General features: G+C 41.0%; 2 protein-coding genes across 30 annotated transcripts in view; both read left to right on the top strand.

Moving 5' to 3' along the window:
• The window catches only part of LOC119251815 (olfactory receptor 2B2), a 161,321-nt gene that overhangs the window by 39,721 nt on the left and 104,986 nt on the right, over positions 1-16,614 (top strand). For 18 of the 29 annotated variants that reach the window (XM_054698041.1, XM_054698046.1, XM_054698043.1 and 15 more), the window contains one exon: positions 1,264-1,393. The exons of 8 other annotated variants lie outside the window; for them this stretch is intronic. The gene's annotated coding sequence lies outside the window, so the exon portion shown is untranslated. Of the gene's footprint in view, positions 1-1,263; positions 1,394-11,583; positions 11,623-12,544; positions 12,748-16,614 lie in introns of those variants that run through there. 3 more of the 29 variants (XM_054698055.1, XM_054698053.1, XM_054698056.1) reach the window with 2 other exon arrangements.
• On the top strand, positions 8,828-9,816 carry LOC119251849 (putative olfactory receptor 2B8). The gene has a single exon (XM_037519143.2). It carries the CDS (start codon positions 8,845-8,847, stop codon positions 9,781-9,783), a length of 939 nt encoding a protein of 312 aa, XP_037375040.1. The 5' UTR covers positions 8,828-8,844; the 3' UTR covers positions 9,784-9,816.

The following is a 16,614-nucleotide window of genomic DNA, read 5'->3' as shown; positions in this document are numbered from 1 at the left end:
ATGATTTCCATAATTTGGCTATAGTAAATAGCACTGCAATAAACCTGTGTTACAAGTTTCCTTTCAAATTAATGTTTTTGAATTTTTTGGGTAGATGTCCAGGAGTGGCGTTATTGGCTTGAATGATGGATCGATTTTAATTGTTCTGAAACACCTAATACTGCTTTCCATAAAGGCTGGACCAGTCTGCATTCCCACCAGCAGTATAGGAGGGGTCCCTTTTCTTCACATGCTTGTCAACACTTACTGTCTGGTCTTCACAATATGGGCCATTCTCACAACTCTTGCTATCTTTTGTCTTTTTTTTTATTTAAAGATTTATTTATTTGTTTATACAAGCACTGGGTACAGTCATAAGTGTGGGAGGGTGAGAGAATTCACCAGAGCCAGAGCAGGAAACAGAACAGGCAGGTGGACTGAAATACACTGCTGAGGGGAGCGGCGGGCGCGGAGGTGAGGTCTGCGCACTATTTGGGACCCTCTCCCGTGTCGGCCGGGGATTGAACCAGTGCTGCAGAGGCTACAGGCAGCTTCGCAGCCCAGCCCTCAACCGCTGGGTCACCAGGGGAGGCCCTCTTTTGTCTTTTTGATGACAGCATTATAGCAGGTGTTCATGAGGCCCAACTGTGGTTATGATTTACATTTCCCCTGTGATTGTGATGTAGAGAACCTTTTCAAGTATCTCTTGGCCATTTGTTTGTCTTCTTTGGAAAATGTCAGTTCCCTCGCCTTTTAAAAAATGGGGTCGTTAACTTAATAAGCATAATTTGGAAAAAAAGTAAAGATGGGATTGTTTGTTATTATGTTATTGAGTTGTATGAATTCCTTATGTATTTTGGATATAGCACTTTTTTAGATAGATAGTTTGTGAATATTTTTTCCCAATTTATTGGTTGACTTTTCATTTTGTTGTTTGTTTCTTTAGCTCTGTAGAAGCTTTATAATCATGTAGTCCCAGTTATTAATTTTTGCTTTTGTTGCTGTGTCTTTGCCATCATACCCGTGTATCATTACCAAGATTAATAACAGGAAGCTTTCCCCTATGTTGTTGTCTAGGAGTTTTACAGTTTCAGGTCTTGTGTTCAAGTCACATGTTAATAGTTAAAGTAATGAATATTTGTTTATGTCATTAAATGTAAAGATGATTTTGAAAGTGTGAGAAAAATTCATAAATTTCTTCTAACATCTAAATTATTCTAGAAGAGAGAGTAATTGGGAGTTCTAGGGAGTTAACTGTTCTCTGTCCAATGTGTGAAATTACAGAAGAGACAGATTGGCAATTGTCTGGCATTCTACTCCATATTCATTTTCCCTGAGGATTGTTACTCTGGACAGCTCGGTGATATCAGCTAATTAACAGTATAGAAGATGCAGCCCCAGAGACTTCCGCCAGGTAAGCAGGTCTGGTCTCCACGCAGCTCAGTCATAGGGAGTTTCACAGTACTTCTTCCTGTTTTCCAGGAGGAACTCTGTCAATTAGCCAGTTCATTGGGTTCAGGAAATTGTAGTAGCCCTGGAAACTGCCTGCCTTTACCTCTCACACCAGAGGTGGGAGGCAGATCCTACTGCCACTTGAAGATATGTGAGGTCATCATGAGAAAGCATCTTCTTGCTAAAAGAAATGTTTCTGCGTAATCCAAAGCTGGTCGTCAGCCTCTCACTCACTGCACTGAACCTGCTTCTGATTTGCTAGCCAAGCAGCAAAACCCCACACTCATTAAAAGGTGTAACTTGGAAATGAGGTAGGGGGATGAGCTTAGGCACACAGAGCAGGTGAGTAAAGGTGAATGGAATGGAACTTGGTCTCAGTTGCTTTAGGAATAGGCAAATTTATGTTCAGTAGAAATTGTTCTTGAAACAAAACCCCAGATTGTTTTCATATATGTCAGGTGGCAAAAGGAAGAATGTACAGAAATTCACCAAATAGCACAGCTAAATTTATTTGTTCATTTTAGGAACCAACAATTTTATCTGGACATTTCATTCTATTCTAGTTCATTTCTTACACCTCAGTATGCACATTTGATAATTAATTACAGCATATTTAGGTATAATAGAAGAGAGGGTAATTGGGAGTTCTAGGGAGTTAACTACTAGTATATGTCTTTTTTTTTTTAAGGATTTATTTTTATTTATTTATGGATATAAGAACTGAGTGGAGTGTATGCATACAAGAGCTGGGGTACAGACCAGAGGTGTGGGGGGTGAGAGGATTCACCAGAGACAGAGTGGGGAACAGAACAGGCAGATTGACTAAATACACTGCTGAGGGGAGCAGCGGGTGAGATAGGAGAGGTCTGCTGCACCATGTGGGTTAGTTCTCTGGCTGCAGATAGCTTCAGAATGCTGATATTTTAACCCCTGTACCACCAGAGAGGCCCCAATATATGTCTTAATGTAAAAAGTCTAAGTACTAGATGATAGATCGATACTTCTGTTCTTTCCCTTTGTCTCCTTACTTTCTGTGGTTTTGTCAATATTTGTTCTTGTCTTGGAATTGTCATTCTCTGTAGTTTTTAAATGTTCATTTTTCCCTTAAGGAGGCACAAAAAAACTTGAAATATTAATAAACTCTTCATAATACTAGGTTTGATGTTACAACAAGGAAGCTCCTTTTTGTGAATAGTGTGCCAGTGCATCTTTGTTTTTAATTTATTCCTAATGAGATGTGATGCAGCTTCCACTGAGTGAAAGTACTAATTTGATGAGGAATAAAGTAGGAAGATTAAATATGATGTAAGTTATAATTGATTGGTGAATAAAGCAAATGATAACATTTTTATGGGATTGCATGGATGTGATGTGGGAGTGTACATTACACACATCCTCCCATTCTTGCCCAGGTTTGTGATCAGACTGTTTAGTTTGGGTGCTCTTGGCTCCCCTCTCAGATCTTTGCTCCCCGTTTCACCCATCCAACCCTACTGTTCTGAGTATTGGTGCTGGGTGCAAAGTCTCAGTGATAGATGTCTGGAAGCTGCTGGGAAGCCACAGCCAATGAGGCCTCCTGGGATACACAGAAGGCCGCCTCTGCCTCAGCTGGGTCTGAATCTGCTGCCATCCTCGCTCCACCGCCATGCTGCCCAGTACAGTGTGGACGGCCTCATGCAGCTCCTTAAGTTTATGTGAATTAAAATCGGAATATAAAATTCAGCTGCGTGATGGCCACACTGTAAATGTTCAGAGAGCAATGTGTGAATACTTACTGCTTTAGTGGTGAAGATTGTTTCTACTCTCGCTGACAGCTCTGTTGAACAGTCTGCTCCTGGCCATGCTGTGTTCTGGTTCTGGTAGAGAGCACACAACTGTCTGCTTACTTTTCTTCTCTAATGGCCTTGCCTGTGAGGATCTCCTCAGTAACAACATGCATTGAAATTCCTTTTTCATTCTCTTCTTGCAAATAACTTGTTGAAAATCACTGTCCTTGTTCTCAGGGATGGCCTAACATAGATCTGTAAGATAAGCATTATTAAAGTAATGACAATTCTGTTACACTGTTGAGGCTTTAGATATTTCTCCATTTTTTCTGGATTCATTCAGGAACCCGACAGAGCTATCTGTATATTAAATATATCAGAAAATTAAGTATATTTTGTAATATCTTAAATATAGACATTATTTTAAGAAGTCTTGTCTGAAAAATCTTGTTTATATTGAAATATTTGTTCTTCTAGTCAAATGTTAGAGGTATATTATGGGTCATTATTGTACAATTAGTTTCAAATTACTGCCTCTGACGTGTGAGTAGTAAGCATTTTCTTTTATGAAAGTTCTTTTATTTGATGTCAGTTCTCTTTATTAGTGTAGAAATTTATTCTTTTAGATGTCATTTCCCAAATATTCTTCTTTGAGGATGAATGTTACAAGAATGTCATGTTTAGTTTTAGGTACAGTTTTTAACATTTTAACTATTCAATTACTTTTTTTTAAAAAAAGATTTATTTATACAAGAACCGGGGTACAGGACTACATGTTTTTTTGCTTGTTTGCAAGGAATTCCTTTGGTTTTTAATTTTTTAATCTTTTTTTAAAAATTGAGGTAACATCTTACATTGTTGTCACAATCACATTCTTCTTCTGACAAGCTGGTGTCTTATTGCCTGATATTTTGTTTTTCAACCTAAAATCATATATATTTCATACTTCTCAGATAGACATTCAGCATTATTTTTAATGTCCATCTCCTGTAAGTCAGCAAATATTTATACAACTTCACCTCCTAAGTGTTTTATATTTTATCACCTGCCTCCTTGGTCCTTGTTGATATGATGATGTTAAAATATAACATTCTTTTGTTGTAGCAGTGTGTTATTAACTTGGTGTTTTCCTTGGATGAATAAGCATGTAATTTTTTCCCCTCCTTCACTTTTGTGAATGATTTTGTTTGTTAGGTACATCAAAGTATTTGGTGATTTCAGAAGAGTGTATCAATATTTGTGTGTGTATGAGCTGAACTACTTTGTTTTTATTTGGTTCTGAGTAGGTGTTACTCAAGGGATATATCCTATTGTTACAAATCTATTTTTAATTTTTTAAAAAGATTTATTTATTTATATAAGAGCTGGGTTACAGGCGAGAGGCACAGGAGGGTGAGAGGATTCACCAGAGACAGAGCGGGGAACAGAACAGGCAGACAGACCAAAAGCACTGCTGAGGGGAGCAGTGGGCGAGACAGGAGGGGTCTGCCATGCCATGTGGGTATCTCCCTGGCCAGCTGGGAATTGAACCCGCACTGCAGAGGCTATAGACAGCCTCACAGCGCTGCGCTCAACCTGCTGCGCCACCGGGGAGGCCCTATTGTTACAAATTTATAGACTGTCTTTTGTACATTTATAATTCTGTTATGAAGTTTTTGCACATAATTTTTGGTGGATACCACAGTTCACATCATTAAAAGAAAAGAAAGAAGTGCTTTTTTTTTCCATTTGTGATGATTAATTTTAAATATTCCTGTACTGACAATAAAACAATATGTTGGTTAAAAGCATGTACTTTGACATTAACGTGTCCTGAGTTTGTGTTATGTCCTCAGGAGTATAATGATATGGGCTAGCTGTATAATCACTTTAATCGGTTTCTTCATCTTTGAAAAGGAGTAGGTAATACATTTCAAAATTCTTTTTTGTGATGTTAGTTCAGATAATGCATGTAAATTTTAGAACATTGTTGGGAGAGTCCCCACGCAATGAGCAGAAGGGCCTTGATCTGAGTGCCTAAGGCATGTGAAAACACATGCGCCTTAGAGGAAAACCTCTGACTGACAGGACCTGGTGTTGAGTGCCCGGAATGTGATCTGTATGGAGTCAGGCCTCTACATCTCCACAGTCTTAGAGTAACAAAAATAATGAGCAAACTTCCCAAGTTCTAGCTAGGGGGTGCTAAGATTATGTGCGTGAGAACTAACCACCTGGTACCTTACTGTCTGAAGTGGATAGATAATAGTAAGAAAGTAGACTAATCATTCATATGTATTGTCATTGTATGGTATGCCTTGATGTTACACCTGCTGTACTTAAAGTAGTATTTAATGAGCACTAAGACAATAAAGATTTACTGCATGCTGGACATGACAGTCCCCCATGTCTGATTTCCCTCATCACCATCATGTCCCAGGTCCAGGACTTACTAGAAGTCCACAGAACTTATCATCCAAAAATGCAAAGTCAGTATTAATATTTTAACTGTAATAGCATATCAAGTTTTGGACACTTAAACATAAATGCGAAAAAAGTTTTAAATTAAATAAATAGTAGAGCCCAGGTATGTGGGCTCTACTACTCTTCCATACTATTGTTTTTTTTTTTTTTTTTAAAGATTTATTTATTTATACAAGCACTGGGTACAGTCAGAAGCACGGAAGGGTGAGAGAATTCACCAGAGCCAGAGCCAGAGCAGGGAGCAGAGCAGGCAGAAGGACCGAAGTACACTGCTGAGGGGAGCAGCAGGCGGCAGGAGAGGTCTGCGCGCCATGTGGGACCCTCCTCCGGTGGCCGGGGAGCAGCTGGGGATTGAACCGGCGCTGCAGAGGCTGAGGGCAGCTTCACAACCCAGCGCTCAACCGCTGCGCCACCAGGGAGGCCCCCATACTATTGTTTTGAGATTAAGTATAAAGTTAGATTAGTTTAGCAATCTTTTTCCTATGTAAAATATTATATTTTTATTATATATGCTTTTATATTTCCAAAGACTTCAGTTTTTGTTATTTTTCTTACAATTAACCTCTGTGAGAAGGAAGACAATTACATAGTGATAAAGAAATACTCCCCAGCATCTTTATCACAACTTCTTTGTTCATTTCACCTTCATTTTCTCTCATTCAAGTTTTATTAACATTTACTTTGGCCAATATTGTGTCACTTTGTTTTATACATGAATGGATTGATACCCAGATCTGATTCAGATTTATAAATTCTTAGAAGAATTACAATATTACTGAAATCCTAACCATCTGAATATGGTAGAACTAAATTATTCATTTGCTGATGTCACTCTGTGGGTGTGTGGAGCACATATACAATAGTAAATAGCTGGATAAAAAGAGTCATCTACTACCTCTAGAGCTAGCAACACTATATAGCTAACACCTCAAGTTGGCCTCCAGAATTGTGTGTGTGTATGTGTGTGTTTTAAAGATTTATTTATTTATGCATGCAAGAACTGGGGTGCATGCCAGAGGTGTGGGGAGTGAGAGGATTCACCAGAGACAGAGTGGGGAGCAGAACAGGCAGACTGACTGAAATACATTGCTGAGGGGAGCAGTGGGGAAACAGGAGAGGTCTGCTGCGCCATGTGGGTCAGCTCCCTGGCAGCCTAGAATTGAACTCATGCTACAGTGGCTGGTGATAGCTTGATAGCACTGTGTCTTTAACCCCTGTGCCACCAGGGAGGCCCCCAGAATGGTGTGTTTATGAAATTGAATAATGTGGATGAATTTCTTAAATATTTATAATAATGAAATATCCTTTCCTTGTATTTCTTTCAGTGTTACATGACATCTCTTTGGCCTATTCTTACTTTGACCTGTGTCTCTTTCTATGTCTGTGCAGTAATCTAATTATTTATTGCAGGGGCTTGGCGCTGATATAGGGACACGTAGTGATTTAAAATGTTACACTTAAGGGGACTCCCTGGTGGCGCAAGTGTTTAAGATGCAGCACTATGAAGCAATCCACAGCCACTGTAGCATGAGTTCCATCCCTGGCCAGGGAGGTGACCCACAGGGCACAGTAAACCTCTCCTGTCTCGTCCACTGCTCCCCTCGGTAGTGTATTTCAGTGGATCTGCCTGTTCTGTTCCCCACGCTGTCTCTGGTGAATCCTCTCAACCCCCCACTCTGGCCTGTACCCCAGTTCTTGTATACATAAATAAATAAATCTTAGGAAGGGCCTCCCCAGTGGTGCAGCGGGTTGAGTGCTGCACTGTGAAGTTGTCCACAGCCTCTGCAGCGTGCGTTTGATTCCCGGCTGGCCAGGGAGAAACCTACATGGCATGGCAGACCTCTCCTGGCTCCCCTGCTACTCCCCTCAGCAGTGTCTTGGGTCAGTCTGCCTGTTCTGCTCCCCGCTCTCTCTGGTAAATTCTCTCACCCTCCGGTGCCTCTGACCTGTGCCCCAGTTCTTGTATAACTAAATAAATCTTTAAAAAAAAAATTAAGAAAAAAAATTAAAATGTTACACTTAATACCTAGGTTACACAATTGGATGACTTTAAAAAAAAAGTTTATCCTGATTAAAATGTTGGCAGGGTATAAGCACATCTCTTCAGGAGTTTCCTGCACCCTATTGAAATCAAGAGAACAGAAAGGGAAGGAGTTGGCCACTGGCTTTTAGAGTTCTGATTCCAAATGACTGTGCACGCCAAATGAATTTGTGGTGTTCTTCTTAACGTGGTATGTTAATTTTGGACATCTCTGGGGCAAGAGTTAAATAATGGAAAGGATGTTGGCATTTTTAGGCTCTTTCATTCTTATTTTTTTTTTAAGATTTATTTATTTATGCAAGCACTGGGTACAGTCAGAAGCATGGGAGGGTGAGAGAATTCACCAGAGCCAGAGCAGGAAACAGAATAGGCAGACTAACGAAATACACTGTTGAAGGGAGCAGCAGGCGGCAGGAGAGGTCTGCACGCCACGTGGGACCCTCGCCCAGCAGCTGGGGATCTAACTGGTGCTGCAGAGGCTGCGGGCAGCTTTGCAGCCGAACACTCAACTGCTGCGCCACCGGGGAGGCCCATTTTTAGGTTCTTTCTGATTGAGCATTCATTTACTTAGTACCATTCAAAAGAACCATGACAGTGTTCACACATTAAGACTGTAGGTGGAGTGGAGAGTAAACCGCCTCCTTGTGCGCAGGCAGCACTGTTAGTGGAGTTTGAGTGTAGTTTAGTCCTTTGAGTAAGTATAGTCTGGGTCACACAGTCCTCATTTTGACTGAATTTCAAGATTATTATGCATTATTTTATATCATGTGTGATATGTGTGAATATAGTTGTATAGAGTTGTGGATACATATTTAAAAGTACCTCTGCCTCTGTCAGCATCTTTCTTATTTTTTCTAATCCTATCCTTTGCTTTACCATCATTTCCATTTTCTATCATATGTGTCTCACTCTGAAACAGTTTTCATATCCATGATTGATGGAAACGCATTGTCCATTATTAATTTTTTATCATTAAATGTCATACTTTTTTTGATTTTATGAAACAAAACTGATGTAAAATATCTCAAATATAATGAATTTCATGTATTCAAATAGTTGCATACGAAACCCCAGTTGCATCTTTTTAGATATCTTTTAAAATTTGCTGAATGCTTTGTCTTCACAGGAAACTTGTACTAACACAGCATGGAAGAGAAAAATGGAAGTTCTTTCACTGGGTTCATCTTACTGGGTTTCTCTGACAGGCCGCAACTGGAGTTAGTCCTCTTTGTGATTCTTTTGATCTTCTATTGCTTCACTTTGCTGGGAAACACAACCATCATTGCATTATCTCACCTGGACCCCAATCTTCACACCCCCATGTACTTTTTCCTTTCCAACCTGAGCTTTCTGGACCTGTGCTACACTACCAGTGTCGTCCCACAGTTCCTGGTGAACCTCAGTGGAGCAGACAAATCTATCTCCTATGGTGGGTGTGTAGCTCAGCTCTACATCTTTCTGGGCCTGGGGTGCACAGAATGCATCCTCTTGGGCGTCATGGCATTTGACCGCTATGCAGCTGTTTGCAGGCCCCTCCACTACACTGTGATCATGCACCCACGTCTCTGTTTCCTGATGTCTTCTGCTTCATGGACCTTTGGTTTTTCCAACTCGTTATTGCAGACAGTGCTCACCTTCCTCCTACCACTTTGTGGGAGAAATAAATTAGACCACTTCCTTTGTGAGATCCCTGCTTTGCTCAAGCTTGCCTGTGTTGACATCACTAAGACTCAGTCTGAGATGTTCTTTGTCAGTGTCGTCATTCTTCTCATTCCTGTTTCGTTAATCATGTTCTCTTATGGTCGGATAGTCAGGGCTATCTTGCGAATAAAGTCAGTGTCTGGGCAGAGAAAAGCATTTGGGACATGTGGATCCCACTTCCTGGTGGTCTCCCTGTTCTATGGCACAGCCATCTATGCTTATCTGCAGCCCAGCAACAACTACTCTCGTGATCAGGGCAAGTTCACGACTCTCTTTTATGGCATCATTACCCCCATGATGAACCCCCTCATATACACTCTGAGGAATAAGGATATGAAGGAAGCAATGAAGAGGGTGCTTTGGAAGGACTATGGCTCCAGATGACTGTGTGAGGAAGGCACTTGGAAGGGCTTTGATTGTCAGTGCCTGTAGGATCTGTGTGTCCTTCATGTCTCATCAGTTTCCCCTGACAGTTCTATAGGAAATTTCCTTACCCTGTCCGCTTAGGAAACAAAGAGTTCAAACTCTAAGGTCATGAATTCATGCCAACCTCTGGAGATTCTGAAACCCTGTTCCTAGAACATTAACACTGTTTCATTATTTTATAATGCTTCATAAATTTTATTTATAACCTATTTTGGAACATTACTCCATTCTACTTGCAAATAGACTTTTAAGTATCTGTCATGATGGTATAGCCAGAATAAGAAAATGAACAACTCAAATACTGTAAGGAATTTTAATATGTTAGCCTGTTCTAGCTATTGCTATATCCTTGACCAGGGCTCTTTATAAAGTCAGTGAACTGACTGCATCTAAACTTTTTCACAGAAGTAGATGGGAAACTTTAAACTCCAAGAAATTTTGCCAGTATCCGTATTATTGATGCCATTAGTCCAAATGTGTCCTCACCATGGTGGTGGCCGTGATATGTAGTGTTCCTTTTCCAGAAGGCTGGGTGTGGGGATCCATGGGGAAGGATGTGACACACTGCCAGTGACCTTAGTAGCTCTTGAGTTGCATCACTGCAGGCAATGCTTCTGCACGTTGCCAGAGAAACACTGATGTGAGGTGGGGAGTTGGTTAAGTTTGTTATCACCCACTTATTTTTCCAAAAGGACATTATCATTCTGAATAATACATGATCCAAGTTCCGAATTATATTCTGCACATTTCACTGGCAGTAATACAGCCAAAGTTTCAAGGGGGTGAAATGTATCGTATTTCTTTATACTATTTTTGAACTTAATTGTTTCAGGCATCGATGGCCAGTGGTTTGATTTTACATTTGGAAAATGCCACATATAATTTATGTGAGTGACATAGTAAAATATATGAGTAATGGATCCTTCTATCAGGAAACCTCACATTTTATGGAAGCTTACTCAGATTTACCAGGAGGAAATTTAGAGAGTAAATAAAGTACATATTATTTCAAAACTCCATAAGCTTGAATTTTACAAATATCTGTCTCATTATAAAATAACTGTCACACAATTCTGAGTTATGAACAATAAATAGACATCCCAGAGTAGCTGAATCTGTCACTCTAGCCTTTAGCGCCCACTGAAGTTCAGTTTTCAGTATCAATTTGTTTTGGGGTATGGGTCCTAGTTTTCAGAGATGCTTAATGGGCTGAACAGTGTATATTTCCATGGAGAGAGCTTTGTCAGTACCTGATCATAGAAATATTCATATAAATGTAGGTTTTCCCGTCACAGACCATGGAGCTAGTAAATATCTTCTGTGTCTGCGTAGAGACATAAGCATAACAATTATACAGTTCCCTGTCTCCACAAGTAACCTACCTCCTCCAAGACCTTGAACTCATTCAGCTGGTCATGCTCACGACTAGTGTTCTTGTTACAGGGACAGCATTGGGCAAGGTATAGGTGACACTCAAGCCAGTTAGCCACATGGCCCAGTTTCTGTCTATATCCATAACAGGATCATATATTCACACTTGAACTCAGAATTTGGGAAACATGTTGACAGCATTGTGTGTTGTGATGATTAATGTATACTAGCATAGAGAGTTTTGGAATACTCATTACTCCCAAAAGTGACAAATTCCACACTCTGTTACTACTAACACCCTGAGTATTATACCTTAAAGTCATAAAGGACTCCTAAAGATCTCATGAAGTCACAAAGCCTTTGTTGTGGCTGAGCAACTAGGTGCTTCTCTGCTCTTGGGAGCCACAGAATGCTGCCACTAAAAAGGTATCCTTTTTTTAAATTTTTTTTTATTTTTTATTTTTTAATTTTTTTATAATAAATTTTTATTTTTATATTCCCCATACAATTACAACCCCCTTATTTTGACCCCAATCCCTCCCCTCCCGCCCCCTACCCCCCATAGAGTGTCTCTGGTTCATAGTTTTTTGTTGATTTTGATTTTCACTTTCTTATAGTTATTCATTTTCTTGGTCCCTTATTTAAGTTTTCTAGATTCCTGCTATGAGTGAGACCATCCGGTATTTTTCTTTTTCTTTCTGGCTTATTTCGCTGAGCATGATCCCTTCCAGCTCCATCCATGTTGCTGCAAATTGCATGTGTTTATCTTAAAAAGGTATCCTTCTTAAAGGAAACTTTTCAATGCAATAGGATGGTTATATTTCTTGGGAAGAAATACCTGGCAATAAATTTAAAAAAAAAAAAAAAAGTCTCTGAGCAACATGCTAAAATGAAAGAAAAAAAAAATCACTTTAGAAACCAAATTCAACAAGTTCAATATGGTTCTGTAGCATTTTTCAAATGTGATCTTGTTACCGGAGCCCAGTAACTGCCTTTTTATTGTCAGTTGTGGCAGTGGCTCCTCAAAGCTCAGTAACTGCCATTTTGTAATGGACCAGTTAGGTGCGGGCCATGAGCTGATTGGTGCTGAATGGTCCAGTCAGACTTGTGGGTGAAAGAGGATATTAGTCCTGGTCAGAGGGAGCTGAGAAGGGCCCCTGAAGAAGAAGAGATGAGGTGAGCCGATGCCAGCCCCTGAAAGGAAGAAGAAAGAAGGGGAAGACTCCATTCCTGGCCTTCCAAGAAAGAGAAAAAGAGGCATCTGCAGCCGCCCTCCAAGGAGGGAAGAGCAGCCAAAGGACTGTCATGGGCTGGGCCTCGGCCCTGTCTCTGACATCTTCTGAGAGGAGCCCCAGAGCCCCTGGGCCTGGCGTCTCCAAGAGTTGTTTGTTGTTGGTATAACCCAACCACTCACAAAGAGCTGTGAACACTGGGGGTCTCTGATACCTAACCTCTGAAGGACTAGGAGTGACCATCACTACTGGCCAGTGCTGTACAGCCCTCCTGGTGACCGGTGGTGATCTGCTTGAAAAGCCGCCACTTGTGGATACAGTGAGTTCTTTGTTTCCCTTGTTTGTAAAATAACCCCATGGTTGTTGGTCTGGAGCCTGAGGTCTCTTGCAATTGTGTATGTGGGTGAGACACACAGAGACCCATCCTCTTACTGGGCACTGTCCTTTGTTAGGCTGTAGCTCTTGGTTTTGATTTTTGGCCTTTTGGGGCTTTTTGGCAGCTCTCTGGTCTCAGAGCCTGGGCAGGTGGTGGCCGTTCCCTCCTTCCATTCTGCCTCCTGCCTTGCCACCCTTTTGTGGCCCTCTCTGCCCTGTTTCAATCTCAGAGTTCTATCACCCTAAAGTTTTTATCTTTGTTTATAAAACTGAAAGGTTGTGTAAAAGTCTATCAAAAGTATTTGGCTGGTTTCTCACTAGCAACTGTGAAATGGCTGCAGTGGTCCTGACCCTAACCCTAGGCTTGGCTGAATTGTTTTAACCCTAGTATATGTGCTATTTTCAGTTTGTTTTTTTTTTTTTTAGGCTATTGTCTTAATCCAAAAATCTAACTTTAATCAGAATTTGTGAGTTTAAGAATAGGAGATTGTGAATTAAAAAAAAATATTTATTACATCATCCTTCCTTTTTTGTACAATGTACGATTTCCTGTGAAATTTCCACCACCAGTTCACCAGTGCACCATCACCATAGTCCTTTGTGCTCTTCCCACCCCTGTCCTGATCCTTCTCCCTTCTCCTCCCCTGCAGAATGTCTCTGGTCTATGGTTGCTTGTTGATTTTGATTTTCACTTTATTATAGTTATTTCTTTTTCCTGATCCCTAATTTGGTTCCTCTACATTCCTCCTATAAGTGAAACCATCCAATATTTTTCTTTTTCTTTCTGACTTATTTTGCTGAGCATATTTTCAGTTTTCTGTCTGGTTTGCCATCTGGAGGTCAGGTCTATCATCATGAGCTCAAATGTTCCTTGCTGCCCTTTTGCCTTCTGAAAGTCATCCATTCTGGATTTGAGTGAACGAAATGTCAGATTCACATGAAACAGGCATAACTAGTCCAGGATTTACTAACAATTAGCCAAGGATACGACACAGTAGCAACAGCACATGAAATATCTACAAGGTTCGGGATGAGTCAGGCACGGTCCTGACAACCCTTATTCATTAGAGTGTTTTGTTTACTTTTGAAATGTGATGTGCTAAGTTGTGTGGTACCAGTCAGCACTGAGGGTTTGGGATTTTCTCAGTATATTGTGTGCCTGTCTTTTTAACCCTATCTGGTTTTTATGACTAAGTTTTATTCATCAGCACAGTTGCAGTCTGATCCTATAGGTTCCCACATTCTAAGCAGAGCCTTTGCATCCTGCTAAAAGTATTAGCTGATCAGTAATCGTTATAAGGCCATCCTGTACGTTTCTCATTTATCTTAAGGAGGAAGGAACTCTCCTTTGCAAGTGATTTCGGATGTGACACTTGTTTATGATATAGTGGAAACTTTCTTCCAGCTTTTTAGCATTCGAACCTGACCTGTTACCCTGGGTACTATTGTGTTCGGAAATGTCTTGGGACTGTGATTTAGTGGGGGAGGTGGACTCTGTGTACTTGCAAAATCGAGAAGATGAATGCATGTGTTTATCTTTTTTGAATGCTGAGTAATATTCCATGGTGTATATGTACCACATCTTCTTGATCCAGTCATCTATTTTTGGGCATTTGGGTTGTTTGCAAAGCTTAGCTATTGTAAATAGTGCTGCTATAAATGTAGGGGTGCAGGTGCTTTTTGGAATTGATGTTTCTGTGTCCTTTGAGTAAATACCTAGGAGTAGAATTGCTGGATCCTGTGGAAGCTCTCTATGTTTAGTAGGTCCAGAAATCTCCACACAGCTCTCCATAGTGGTTGGACTAGTTTGCACTCCCACCAACAGTGCAGGAGAGTTCCTTTTTCTCCACACCCTCGCCAACATTTGTTGTTGCTAGTTTTTTTAATATGTGCCATTCTCACTGGTGTAAGATGAAAATCCATAATTCTTATATTGGCTTTCTAGTGGTGTCAGATAGTTCTCAAACTGCCTCTTCATTTAAAAAAAAAATCTCATTTTTCTCTCTTCTTCCACCTGGATCCTTGAAACATCACTGTCTTCAAAGTCATTAATTTGATCGTCTATTTGATCTATTCTATTTCCATACCTTTCTCTAGAGTTCTTGATTTCATTTATTGCACTCTTTAATTCCTGAATATCTGTTATTTTCTTATTTAATAGCATATCACTTTATTGAATCAATCTTCTATTCATTTATTTTATTTCTGAGATCATTAGGTTTCCTGAATTGTGTTGTATCTCTTGAGTACCTTTTCTGAATTCTCTTGTATTTCTTTGAATTACCTTTCTGAGTTTTGGTCTAAGTTTTTGAGTTTATTTTAGCACTTTTGAACTCTGATAGAGAGATACTGTCTTCCATCTTTTTCTGTTTGGATTTTGGAGAGTTATCCTCACCTTGCAATGCTGTGTTCTCTTGAAATTTTGTGTTTCCATGTGCGGTTTTTTTTTTTTTTGGTCTGCCCACTTTGTTATTTGATATCTCCCTATTTTATTATAATTCTTAGTGTCTTTAATAATTGCTTAAGGGGTTAAATTATTTTACTTTTACTGAAAGTGGAGCCGTGGACTTGTTTCATTTTATTTTGGCCTTTGCTGGCTTCTGTATATATTGGGATCTATTTGTAGTAACTGAGTCAGCAGTGTAGAGGAGGGGCTTGAAAGAGCTCATATTTAGTATAGATGATTTGGGATGAAACTTCCTCCTGTTTGAGGCATCCCTGATATCCTTCCTCTCTGGAGTTTGGGATAAGAGACTCAGCAGTCCCTGTGCTCTCAGTATGCCCAGCAAGGGAAGCACCTCTCCCAGGAAGTGGGAAGGGGGTGTGCAGATCAGAATGCCTGCTCTGCCATTATCTCTAATGGTAACCCAACCTGTCTGGAGTACCTCAGCTCCTCCATAACTCAGCTCCTCCATAAGACTTCCCCCTCCTTCAAGGGCATATACCTTGACACAACCTTTGCCCCAACTCCCAGGTTCTCTAGCTGAGCCAAGTTGCTACCAGTGACCTCTATTCCAGACCACAACCTCCAGCTTCCTCTCTCCACCCACCTCTGTTCAATGTAGCATGGAACTCCTCAGTGTTGAACCTGTTGAAGTCTGCACTGGTCTCTTCTGTCCAAAGAATAATCAATTGCACTCCCACCCATAGGACTGTCTCTTGGACCTGTGTCCCTCAGCTTCACTGCTCCAAGAGCCACAGCCGGTGTGGCCCAGGCCCCACTGTGTCTGTGTTCACTGTGGCTGATTACTGGAGTTAGAAGTGGCTGGTTCCTCACCCTGAGGCCCTGAGCAGTATGGCTGTCCCAGCTGGTGGCTGTAGGCCTGGAGTTTCTGGTCTTGGAATTACTTGACTTGGAGCAACCTGGGAGGGGCCTGGCTCTTGTTATAGCTAGAGCTAGCTTGAGTCTGGGCTTATGTGGATGGTGGGAGAGGCTGAGAGCAGTCCAGCTCTCACAGATTGGGGCAGGGCTTCCAAAGCTGGTAGGTAGATGCTGAAAGTGATCTGGGTCTTGTGGCTGGTAGCTGGAGGTTGAGCTCCCACGCCTGGTGGCTGGAGGCAAGGAGAGACCTTGCTCTTGTGACTTGCAGGTAGAGGCTGGGATCAAGAGACTGATAACTGGATGCTGGGAGCTCCCTGCTCTTGTTCTCACAGCTGTGGCTGGTGCCTGGCTCCCCAAGGCTGGTAGTTGGTAGTTGGAAGCTGTTTCACTGGCAGCCAGGTTCCTGTGTTGGCTGTATTGGGCCAGCTTCACCTATGGATGTGTCTGCCAGGGACACTACAGTCCCGTGTCTTACCTTCAGCAGTCATT

The sequence above is a fragment of the Talpa occidentalis genome, unplaced genomic scaffold (genome assembly GCF_014898055.3).
Source record: "Talpa occidentalis isolate TD23 unplaced genomic scaffold, MPIMG_talOcc4v2.1 talOcc4.2, whole genome shotgun sequence".
Taxonomy (NCBI): Eukaryota; Metazoa; Chordata; class Mammalia; order Eulipotyphla; family Talpidae; genus Talpa; species Talpa occidentalis.
The sequence above is the reverse complement of the archived record's forward strand: the minus strand, read 5'-3'. Positions and strand labels throughout refer to the sequence as shown.

Coding starts and splice junctions, on each gene's coding strand:
- LOC119251849 (XM_037519143.2), top strand. CDS start 8,845: ATGGAAGAGAAAAATGGAAGTTCTTTCACTGGGTTCATCTTACTGGGT.